Source organism: Echiichthys vipera, assembly GCF_963691815.1.
Source record: "Echiichthys vipera genome assembly, chromosome: 15".
NCBI lineage: Eukaryota > Metazoa > Chordata > Actinopteri > Perciformes > Trachinidae > Echiichthys > Echiichthys vipera.
The window spans coordinates 9,371,042-9,383,542 of record NC_139840.1 but is presented as its reverse complement, the minus strand read 5'-3'; the positions used below and the strand labels follow the sequence as shown (position 1 = coordinate 9,383,542).

The following is a 12,501-nucleotide window of genomic DNA, read 5'->3' as shown; positions in this document are numbered from 1 at the left end:
GCTGAATAAAGGCAAACTCGGACTGTGGCGAATGGCTTCAAACGCAATCATGCCCTTTTCTGACAACGTTTATCAATAGCTATATGAAACACATGAGCCTAGAGGTTGATGTGAGTGCATAGGGATGGAGCAAGCTATGTGGTTTGGAGTTGCCCACTCAGGTTCAGGACACTTTCCCAATAGAGACATTGTTGGAAAGGGGTCGATAACATCACACTGTTAACATGGCCTCTGGTTTAAATTTAGCAGGGAAATGAGGGCGCTGTGTAGGCTCCTGCTTGAAAAGAAACAAGGTGCTTAAACCGCCCACGCACAGGCAAGCTTTCCTAGCTCTCCTCCCAGCATTTCAGCTCACCCTGAGAGAGGGTGAAGAGGAGAAAAGGAGCCAAAAACATAAAGATGTAGACAAGGGGAGAGGTGATAGCAATTTTGACAGAATCTAGTATCCAATCACTCTTCTTAGATTTGTGATTGAAGTCTAAGTTGAGGTTGTGCTATGTTTTGAGAGGCCTGGAAAATCTGTATTTTTCTTTTCCTTTTGGCAGGCTTACTGTGCATTCAATGCAGGTGAAAGGGTTATTACGGAACTAAACACATTAGGCAAATTATTGATGTGCCAAGATTGAAGAAAATAGTTTTTTCCCCTGTTATTCATCATCAATTACAGGTGTGCATTTATGGGATTTTCATAAGTGTAGGATGAGTCATGAACTCTTCTCAGCCAGCTGGAACGCCTACTACAAGGCTGATCTAACAGTGAGCATGTCTACTCATGTTATCTGCGCTGTTTTTCCACTTGTTGTTGGGGGTACGGGAATGGAAAGATGTGTGAGAAAAGGTTTGTTCTAAAACCAGTTGGGCGAACGTAGACAAGGGAGCGTCGACTGACTGTGTGGTCTTTAATGACGTCCGGGCAGGTCCTTGCAGGTTGGCTACTCAGCACTGTCTCATTGAAAACAATCTGTTGAGATGACTCAATCAAGGGTAACCAACCTGCACGCAAGCCTATGGTAATTACTCAACCGGCCTCTCAGGCAGGAAGGGTGCAAAAGGAGGACATGGCATAAAGGGAGGGGAGTAAGAGGGAAGGACAAAAGGAAAAAAAACACAGGAGGGTAGAGAAATTCAGTTTTTTGCCAGGGAGGTGACGGTGAGTTTGAGGACACCGGACACCAGACCGTAACATGAGAGCTCTACATAGTGCTAAATTGCAGTGCGTCTTAGCATTTATTGTGTGAACCCGGCACAAATGAGTCATGGCAAGGAGTATTGTTTTCACAACAAGTAGGGTCATGCTCAGTTCAGATTTCATAACGCAAAACAAAGTCACGCTATACATGTCCAAAACACTTCCAGGAAGACAAGCAGCCACCATGTTTTTGTCTTCTTTCAGACCAAACAATGCTGTCCTGGCTGTCAAGCAATATGGTACACAGTCAGATAACAGTGAACTGTCAGCAGCAGCTGCCAGAAAATACTGCTGTAAAACAAAGGTGTTGGACTGTGTTTGGGAGTTGTGGGGGGACCATTTGACCAGGTGTAGAGACATGGACGGGTGAAATCAGCCAGAGCCTCTCTCACAGTGATTGCAGTGATACCCATTGTGAATTTATCACTGAACGCCGGTTACACAACTGGGAACTATAAGCTTTTACTTAGTGTCACTTGGATGTAGCACAACCGCCACATCATTTCAAGGTGACTTTGACAGTGTTTCCTCTTCTGTAATGATAAGACTTAAGGCAGCGTGGTGTTTGCCAAAGCAAGTGAGGGATAATAGCTCCACTCAAGGGTATAGCAGTATACACTGCCTGGGAACTGAACCAGCAACCTGTTGGTCTCCCTAAATGCTGCTACAAAGAATTTATCAGCAAACGCTGCTCAGAGACACATGCACGGCTATTTTGATTTTTTTTGTGGTGTTCCTGCGGCCAGGGAGCACTTACTTGTTCAAATTAGATGTTTTTGTGCGAGGCTATCCATGGTCTGAGTCAATGCGTGTTTGCGCAAGTGTTACTGCCGGCAAACAATCAGAAGGAGGCTCTTAAGCTGTTCTCTCCTCTCCCAAAGAGAGGGAAAAAGTGAGAAGGGGTTTTTGGTTTAAAGATATTCATGAATCTCTGAATCCCTCTTAAGGATTACAATCTCTCATCCATCTCATGGTGTCACATAGCTTGGGGCGATTCAGAGCAGCCTGCATTAATGTGTATAGGGCGGTGTTAGAAAAATAACTCAAATTTATAAACATGGTAACAAGGCAGTGCATATGTATTACTGCTAAAACCCGCAAAGAGAGGTGCATTGATTCCACTAAGCCCCATCCTGATGTAACACGTATAAAATATTTAATAGCTATTACTGTAGAATTAGAATGGATCTTGTTACGACAGCTAATCCAAAGCTGTGGGAGAGGGTACCAATTTAGAGCCAAATGTCACATGTGGAGAAAGATGAAAAAAGAGGGGGTGGGATACTGCAGTCGAAAAGAAAATTCCATGTGTGTCACCCGGTATGGGGGAAATGAAGTGTGGAAGGGAATACGGGAGCAGTGGAGAATGAAAATAATGGGAAATGAACATAAGACAGCTATAGACAGTGGAAGAGAGACAGAGAAAGACTGGACAAGAGTAAGACATCATCCAGTACCTGTGCCTCTGGCAAAGCAACATCCATGATGTTAGGCTGGCCTCGCGGTTCACCGTTTTCAAGTCGAGAGAAGATGACCTGGTAGCCACGGATTTGGCCGTGCTGCTTCCCCTGTAGGGGCGGCTTCCAGGTAACCCGGATTGCCGTGGAGTTTATGGCTTCAACCTCCAGCTTCCTGGGGGGTGCTCCTGGCACTGGAAACCAGAAAAGAGGGGGGGACAGAAGAAGGGAAAGAACACAAGAGTAAGACAGACAGTGAGAGAGACAGAGAGAGAGAGAGAGGGAAGGAGGGAGGGAGGAAAGAGTCAAAATATGCTGAGTTGGTGATTTTCCTCACTTCACTGTGTTTTGTGATGAGGAGCCAAAAACTATCAAAATAATGTCTCCTGATTTTTTTTTTTATGGACCTGTGTGCCCTGTAGAAGGAAGCGATATTAGATTCAGCTATGAATCAAAATCATCTCTACTCAGTTTAGACCTTCTATGTCTACCAAGTCCCCAAAACACCCTACGCAGGACAGCATGTGGTCTAGCGATGTCTGTAATGCCCTTAATTTCAGTATGAAATTAGCTGTGTTGCTGCAAACTTCAAACACATTAATTATAGACGACTCTCTCTTAGGAGCAGCCGCTCTCTATCACACTGCAAACAAAATGAGAGACGAGTGAGAAAAAGAAGCAAGAGCGAAAGAACGGAGAGGGGGAGTTCTGCTCCACTTCTATTCCTCAGAACAGAAGAAAGACAACAAGAAGGCATTTAAACTGTGAAAGCAGAGGAAAGTGGTGCAGAGCTGGGGCCCGGGGGTGATGAGCCTTAACCTGCCATAGATGTAAAGTGTTAAAGCTACAGAGAGCGAGCAGGAAGGAGATAAAAAGAGAAGGCCACCACCTCCACTACTACCATCGCCTCATTAACTCAAAATTGATCAACAGGACACAGAGAAATGTGTAGTAGAAGTTGAAGAGAGTGAAGGAAAATAGTGACAGGCAGCCCCAAGCAAAAGACTCTCTGCTCAAGGGGAGTAGTCAACCTACCATCCTCTTTGGTTCTTATCCTCACTGGGGCACTCTCAGGGCCCGGGCCCACGTCAGTGTGTGCCCTCACCCACACCTGATACTCAGTCCACTTCTCCAGGCCCTCCAGCACATAGCTGGTGGCGTCTGCACCGATGCCGGTCACCTCATGCCGCTCCGTGTCCTCTCCAGCCAGGGCCTGGTAGCTGACTGTGTAGCGCACAATGGCGCCGTGGCGGCTAGCGGCGGGCGGTGCCACCCAACTCACCTTGAGGCTGGTGGAGCTTAGGCTGACCAGATGTACATCCTGAGGGGGAGCGGATGGGGCTGCAGGGGAAGGGGAGCACAACCACATGGACGGGGGCACGGATCAAGCAAACAAAAAATAAACACAAAAATAAAGAAAACACAGGCAAACGTAGGCAAAACTGTGAAAGCTTTTTGTACGGCAGTCAATATGAAAATTTAAAATTAAATATTCTAAATGTTAGTGTAGTACTTTTTTATACTCCCCCCCCCCCCCTGATTACACATTAAGCTTGATATTTAAAAAGTGTGGTGATTGGCATTAGCCTTTTCAGTGAAAATGTAATGTTTATGTATGACCCTAATGTTCATGCTTGTGTGAACTATAAGGAAACAAAGCTGGCTTCAGCTAACCTATTCAATGTTGCATGTGTCGTCTACTGTGTTGTGAAATTTCTTTTTTCCCCCTTACAGATTACTTCTGTTCTTGCTTTTTTGTCACACATATATGTTTAAGATCATCAAACACATTTTAATATCAAACAAAGATAACCTGTGTAAATACAAAATGCAATTTTTTAAATGATGATATCTTTTATGAAGGGACAAAAGCTATCCAAACCAACCTGGCCCTATGTGAAAAAGTGATTGCCCCCCCCCCCCTTGTTAAATCATGAATTAACTGTGATAAACAAAGTCATTGACATCTATAAGTCTGGAAAGGTTTACAGAGCCTTTAAAGGCTCGAGACTCGAGTGAACCACAGTGAGGGCCATGATCCAAAAATGGAGAAAACATGGAACAGTGGTGAACTTTCCCAGGAGTGGATGGCCGACCAAAATGACTACAGAGCTTAACAACGACTCATCGGGGAGGTCACAAAAGAAGCTAAAGCTCAAGCACACTTGGGTTATTCAGCAGGACAATGATCCAAGGCACAGTGGCTTAGTCAAAGTCCAGACTTAAATCTGAGTGAGATTCTGTGACATGACCTTAAACAGGCCGATGCTCCAAAACCCTCTGATGTGGCTGAATTAAAACAATTCTGCCTAAAGTGTGGGCCAAAAATGTGAAAGACTCATTGTCAGTTATCGCAAATGCTTGATTGTAGTTGTTGCCGCCAAGGGTGGCACACCCAATTATACGGTTTAGGGAGCAATTACTCTTTCACATAGGGCCAGATTGGTTTGGGTAGTTTTTTCCCTTAATAAATGGAATCATACTTTAAAGACTGCATTTTTTATTTACTCAGGTTATCTTTGTCTGATATTAAAAGTCGTTTGATGATATGAAGCATGTAAATGTGACAAAAAAACCATGAACAGAAGAAATCTGTAAGGATGCACAGCACTGTACCTTGGAATAAAAGACACTTTCTTAGCTGTTGAGGTTCACAAATCATTTGTTCTCATACTGTAGGTGATACATTTATCAAATTGGAAGTTTGAATATTACATTTTCATTTTATACTGAATACAAAAAGCTTTCGTACTAAGCAGGATGCTGCCTCCAGACTGAGAGATTGGCTGATAAAAACACATTACCAAGCTTCTGCTTCTGCTGTGTTTGGCACTGCGTTTATGTTAGATGCCATTAAACTACAGGGTGGGCTGAACCGAATATAAAATGTACCAACATTTTACAAAGCTAGGTTTTTATAAAAGTTATAATTTGTCCCTAATTGGCCTTTTTGTTGCCTCTCACAGTATGTCGATTGAGCGTTATACTGTAGATGTGCAAGAATGTGAACAAGAGCTCAACAGTGTTGACTGGTGTACACATTGATGCGGACGCTCTTCATAAGAGTGTTTGTTGGACTCAATGCAGACGATAAATGTTAAAAATTTACAACAACATTCTGTTCTGTCATTAACCCTTTAAATATAAAATGACTGCGATCAAATTGGCAATGTTGTAGAAATGCTTTTGGTCCTAAAACTACTGTCCAACAGGACATCGACATGATATATATAAAAAAAAATTCTAGGTATAATATCAACATACCTGATTCAATTATATAAATTTCTGTCTACCTCACCCTGCTAATTTCTATAATCACAAATTCCTCTACCATGTCCTAGTATGTGTAAAAACACAAATAACATAAAGGATAGAGTTAGTCTGGAATAATAAGATTACTTTACTAAATAAGATTATTTTTAACAGCCATACTATAAAATATATGTAAACTCTCAAGTCCAGAGGTAAAAACAGAAAATGAACAGTTTTACAATAGGGAACAAGGACAACACGGAGAACAAACACAATACATTCCATACCTCTAACTCAATTACGAACAAACTCAACTCTACAAAAGAAAATATGCTTAAAAAGAGAATAAAATGAACCAAAAAAAAAAATTCAAACCAAGGTGTTCCTATAAAGCATGCCCATGAAATTAATTTTTAATAAGCAGAGCAATGAACAGTTCAACAGCTCAACTAGGAATCCAATGAAGCAATGTCAGAACACAAAACTACACCTTTCTCCTCAGGTGGTCCCTAATACACAAGAGAGTACAAAGACCTGACAGCACCACATGTGTTACAAAAAGGTGCCAGACGGAAAATATTGCTGATTTGCAGCATAGATTGTGATGTTGAGGTCCTGGGGAAAAACCTGCTTGATCAAAGTCAAATTCAATGAGGGGAGGACAATTCCACAAGAAATAAATACGCCTTGGAGGCAGACAAATAGTGGGCTTAAAATAGAGATAAAAATATAGATGAAGAAGATAAAATACCTCTTTCTACCCACCCTTCCTCCAAATGATAAAGACTAATATGTAATACAAATATAGAACTGTTTTACTGCTGTCTTGTTGGCACTGGAGATAACCTTGTGTTTAAAATCTAAGGGACTGAGTTTCAATTATCTTAACCACTCTTACTGATATAATTTCCTGTTCCATTTTAGGTAGAGCATTACGCAACTATGACAGACTGTCTAGTCCTTAGCAGAGTTGTAGGGTTTCATAAAGAGCTGAGTTATGTTCATTGCTCCGAATCTTAAAAAAGAAAAAATTCTAACCATTTAAATGCAGCACTAGAAAATGTCACACTTTCCCACTGCCTATTTGCCTCAGACCCTTGCCAAGGTTGCTGCTTATTTCATGCACACCATCCTCTCTGCCGCATGAAATCCAAATTCTGTTCTCCAAATTATGTGTCCTTGTGACTCCTGCTGTCAAGAGGCCCAAGGACACAGACTCATCATGAATCGTGATCTCAATTGACCATTATCTAACCCTGCGGTTGTCAGAGGTGTTGATGATTTTGTCTGTCCTAATGTGGAAAGATTTCAAAAACAGATATCCATACCTTCTGTCTAGTCTATTCTATTATTTTCCCTTTTTAAAGAAGTAAAATGTGATGTATCGATATACAAAATAGAGTTGATCAAACTCAGATCCTTTCTATACTGTTTGCCACAGTGTTTTGTCCACCACAGCCTGCTATCACCACAGGGCTCTGAAGTGCAGCATTTTGCATATGCAAGTGACAAAGTGAGTGTGTGAATGTGCGCATCAGTGCAAGTGCCCACAAATCAGCTGTGACTAATTACCATTAATTCCACGAGCAACTTGATGGTAAGCGGAAATTAAATGTTTCTGTTGTCTGGTTTATTTGCTCTCTGCAAGCTGTTTGTATTTAAAGATTTTTTGTAAGGGCAGAAGCGTCACTTTGTAACATCTCTAAAACAACCCCAAGTGTTTCTGTAGTTCCAACAACTCCAATAAAGGGATGTGTCGGATCACGACAGTTCCAGGAGTCGCATTCTCCCAGTCTAACCTTTAATTTTTTTGTTTAACCTTTTTCTATACATGTAATATCATTGGGGTCTTGTTCTTAAGAGAAGAATTGAGGTTTATTCATATGATAGATATAACTAATGTACACATTAAAAAGGTACAACTATTCATAAGAACCTTTTATTTCTTGTCAACATGTAGTTCTGAACATGGCAAAGCAATGTGCAATGCACAAATGTACTAATATAAGCCTCCAGGGCTAATAAAAAACGCAGTCAGCATCAGAGAGTGACATTTTGAGTGCTGGCACTGAAAAACCACATAATGATATGAGGCGAAAATAACACAGCACAACTCACAAATGTGGGAGAAAGACACACTGAACATACCTTTGACACTGAACACAGGGCCTACCCTCAGATAGATGGACAGGAGGGTTAGTGTTGGTGACAGAGGGGAGCTTGTGAAAGCGTGAGGCTGACCGGGATGGTTGCACTGTCAGCATTTTATGTTGTGCTGAAATTGACTTGACATTCAAATTGCCAACACTGTCTGATTTAAGCTCTGTGAAACTGTCCTGTCAGCTGTGGGGACTGTTGGTCTAAAAAATGAGTGGTTAGTTAGTGGGCAAGAAGAAGATAAGAAAGGAGAGAAAAATGGTGGACTTACTGGACTGGGCGGTGCGAGCCTCGATGGGCTGGGTGTAGACACCTAAACCCATCTCAGAACGGGCTGCCAGCGAGAAATAGTACAAGGTATCAGGCTTTAGACCGTCCACAGCATAGGAGCCAGCTGGGTTGAAGGGCACATGTATCTGTAGGGTTACATATTAGACAGGAAAATGCCACTGAATTAGAAAATCAAGACAGTTAAACATGTTTTTCCACATGTTGAGCCTTAGGCTTAGTAGTTTTTTTGCATTGTTTTGACATGAGGCAATTAATCTTCAAATTAAATCCGAAAGCTTAACTGATGAAGTAGAGAATGCAGTCAAATGGGAGAGCAACTTGTTCCAAAAACAAAATGTCCTCTAGTTTACAACTGGCACATTGGTACAGCCCATTTGAACCAAGGGCCACAACACTGAGACACAAAATAACAATTTTACTGTCTGTTACTACAGTAAATCTTTTTCATCAGCTGGGGAGTAGACTGCTTTACTACAATGACATGCTGCAGCAGAGGCTTCTCATTCAGAGACATTGCATCATAAAGAGCACGATTCATTTGTCTGCAAATTGAGAGAGAGAAGAAAACTAGGTCATACAATAGTTATAACCTCATGTTGTTATTCTTACCTTGTTCTCTGAGCCGGCCTCCCAGTACTGCAGCTCATACTTAGTGATGGGGTCCTGTACGGGCCACAGCCATGTTAGCATGATGCGGCTGTCCAGCTCGGCTTCCGCCTCAAAGCTGGATGGTTGGGCAGGGACTTGGTACAGAGGGGCAAAAGAAAAGAAGTTAGAGAATGAAAGGAGCAAAAAAAGCACATAACTAAAGCTAAATGTTGTCTACAGTGTCAGCAGCAATAACCACTTCCCAAAAACTGACTGCATGGTGTAATGGAAAACTATTATTACGCTGTATTCAACGTTCATCGTCCTCTGTTTTCCTGCAAGAACTACACTAAATGTTCTGTTGTGACTATGATATGGAAAACAACCCTGGTTACTGGTAGCAAAAGCCGTCCTGATGCAGCTTCAACATGTTGTGAAAACCTTGAGACGCACTTAACGAACCGAATGTCTGTGCTCCTGGTAGAATTACACAATACAGACGTCCATTATCTATCTATCTAATTACGAGTCCTGATTGTTTTTAGAAGAAGACATGTCTTTTCTTTTAACTGATAACTAAAATATTTAAAGAAACTTAAATCGTTATATTAGAGAAGAGAGTTTGGTGTGGTAGTAGAATGGGTTAGGCCTGGTTCACCGAAATTAAATAAGCCCTCTTTTTTATTTTAGCTTGTTTCTTTTTTTTAATTTATTTTGGCTTTAGTTGAATTTTACAATGCCATGCCGTACAGTTTGTCAAAATAAAATGAACATAGCCCAAATGAAAAAGTATTGTTTAGATAAATCAATTAATCAATAAAATAGTCAATAGAATGATTGATAAATAAATAGTCGTTAGTAGCAGCCCTAAAGATAATTTATATTTTGTAGATTTTAATAAAGGGATCGTTTCACTCATAATTTTGTCTTCAATGTCATTTTGTTTTAAAAAAAGCTAAAATAGTATCATGAACTCAGTATCATGAATCGTATCAAATCATGAGTTCAGTGTAACGTTACTTCCCTAGCTCCTGGTCATTCCGAGCAGAACACTACTGTATGTCTGACCCTTTTGCAAAAGATCATTGAACCAACCAAAAGACGAGTTCAGTGTACAACTCTTTATTTCCAGATGTATATCACAATGGAAAGGCATTTGCAGGCAGAGACAAGCAAATACAGAAGTAGCCTTATAAGCTTGTCACACATGCTGTAGATACATACAATGCATCTAACATGGACTAATTCAAATACTTCACCTACATGCCTAACGTAAGCTGTTACCTTGCCTGACATTATATGTTAGCATAATTAGAGTTGGTTACACAACTGACACGGGCTATATGAAAAATTGTACATGTGCACATCAAAATACACACATTAACACACAGATTCTCAGACGGTGCTCAGCTGCTTACCTCCCTGCTGGGTTTTGACTTGCAGGATGTCAGAAGGTGGCCCATCGCCTACAGAGGTAAAGCCCAGCACCCTGAGGCTGTAGGTGATATCAGGAGTCAGGCCGGAGATGGTAGTCAGACTGCTGTCATCAGTGTTGTGTTTCTGCCAGGCGCTGAGCGGAGCCGTCAAGTCCGAGCTATAGTAGACACGGTAGCCTCTGATTTGCCCGTTGGGTTCTTCGGGCGATTCCCACTGTACCAGCATTGTGCTGGCACTCAGCATGCGTGCTTGGACGTGCAGAGGTGGCGAGGAGGGGGCCTGTTCACCGGTGCGTGTCTCCACGGGGTCGCTGGGCGGCCCGCGGCCAATGTTGTTGACAGCCATGACACGAAACTCATACTCAGAGTAGGGGCTAAGACCACCAATGCTATAACGGGTAGTGGCCACACCCTCTACTTCTTGGAAGCCATTGTCTGAGGACTTGGCTCTGTACTGGATCATGTAGTATGAGACAGGTTCAGGGTTTCCAGAGTCCCAGGTGAGAGTTACACTGGTGGCTGTGGTCTCAGTCACAATGAGGGAGGTGGGTGGCTTTGGCAAAGCTGAGGAGAGAGAAGCAGAGTATTAGCTTTGATATCAAAAGTGGACTTTTTCAACTTGTGGCTAATTTGAGAAAAATTGGATGTCTGATGCATTTGATTCCGTAATTCTCAAAATGTAGGCCCAATACAGCTAAAATCAGCTCTTGGCTTGACATGGCTGGTCATGTGATTCTCCATTCTGTAGCTCACAGCACTGAAATGATTGTTTCATAAGCTAATCCTTATAGTGCTGTCAGCAGCCACTAGTCCTAAATGAATGGAAAAGCTAGACTGAAGCCCAATTTTGTGTTTAATAACCAGCCTGGTCATTACTGACAATACAAGAAAAATGTTGTTTGTTGTGACTTTACAACAAATACAAACAAAACAGAGGGGCTTCATTATGGCTTCCTTGATGAAGGGGGTCTGTATTTCTGTGGTCCCTCTAAATGACTGTGTATCGATCAGTTTAGTGGAAAGTGGGTTCAATACAGACAACAACTTATAAGTGAGGCTGCGATGGGTGGACAGCACACTCTCACAGTCACATACACACAGGTGGGTAGAAACCCATTCACACAAACACTTTTATACAGAAAAAAGGGACTCAACAAACATCAATACAATGAAGCTCATTGACAAGGAGACTGCAAATAGCAACAGTCTTTGCCTCTCAGTGTAAAAAAAACCCACAGGCCAACCAACGGCTGGAATGACTATATTACTTGCAAGATGATTCAGAAGCCTTTTGAAACTGCTTTCTTCTGTTTTATAACATTTCATTATCAGATCGGTGGGTGACTCACATCAACAGGAAAGTTCACATCGTCACAGTAAGAGCCTCCCACATACTATGGATAGACAGAACAAGTCTAAACTGTACAAGTACAGCCCTCACCTTTGACTGTGACCTGAGCGGTGGCTTCTATCATGCCTAGAGAGGAGATGGCCACGCAGGTGTAGTTGGCCGACTCGCGGATGTTGGTGACCTCCAGCACGTTGCGCCCCAATGGCATCTCTTCCTCCTTGGTCAGCTCCAGCTGGCCCATCGTCCACTTGACATAGGGCATGGGCGAGCCCACTGCCACACATGTCAGGTTGACGCTGCCACCTGGCATCACCTCTTGGTTGGTGGGTGGAATGGAGAATCTGGGTGGGACTCTTCGCACTAAGGGATTGAAGAGAGGCAGGAGAAGATAGTGAATAGGTAGGATATGTCAGGTGAATATGATGGTTAGTATTGTCTTGCCCCACCACAAGGTTAAAAGCTAACTCAGAAAAGCCAACCAACGGAGGGCTGATCGCTTTTGTCCTAATGTGCAGGCAAGTACAATGGGAATAATAGGACTGTCACAAAATGGCTCTGGAAATTCCCCAGAAAACTTTGAGGGGGTGTTTTATCCTCTTGCCTACAAAAGGGGTGTATACAAAAAGTAGCCCAGTTTTTCTGGAGACTGTCTGGTCGCTTTGTCAGTGTCAAATAGTAGCGAGAGTTGCATCATTGAGAGACCCTGTGGAGATGGCATTGTTTGATTTCTCCTCCCGCTCCCTCTCTCTTTGGCTCCTTCTGCTGAGCCTGTCTTTCTCC

At 42.4% G+C, this 12,501-nt stretch overlaps 1 protein-coding gene across 3 annotated transcripts in view; it reads right to left on the bottom strand.

The window, feature by feature from the left end:
• Positions 1-12,501, bottom strand: part of LOC310957627 (receptor-type tyrosine-protein phosphatase F) — a 166,785-nt gene that overhangs the window by 48,684 nt on the left and 105,600 nt on the right. For all 3 annotated transcript variants that reach the window (XM_083928273.1, XM_083928272.1, XM_083928274.1), the window contains exons 7-12: positions 11,812-12,081; positions 10,353-10,934; positions 8,956-9,089; positions 8,327-8,471; positions 3,682-3,987; positions 2,647-2,840 (exon numbers count right to left, since the gene is read on the bottom strand). In XM_083928273.1, the coding sequence (XP_083784399.1) occupies positions 2,647-2,840; positions 3,682-3,987; positions 8,327-8,471; positions 8,956-9,089; positions 10,353-10,934; positions 11,812-12,081 (1,631 nt within the window). The remainder of the gene's footprint in view (positions 1-2,646; positions 2,841-3,681; positions 3,988-8,326; positions 8,472-8,955; positions 9,090-10,352; positions 10,935-11,811; positions 12,082-12,501) is intronic.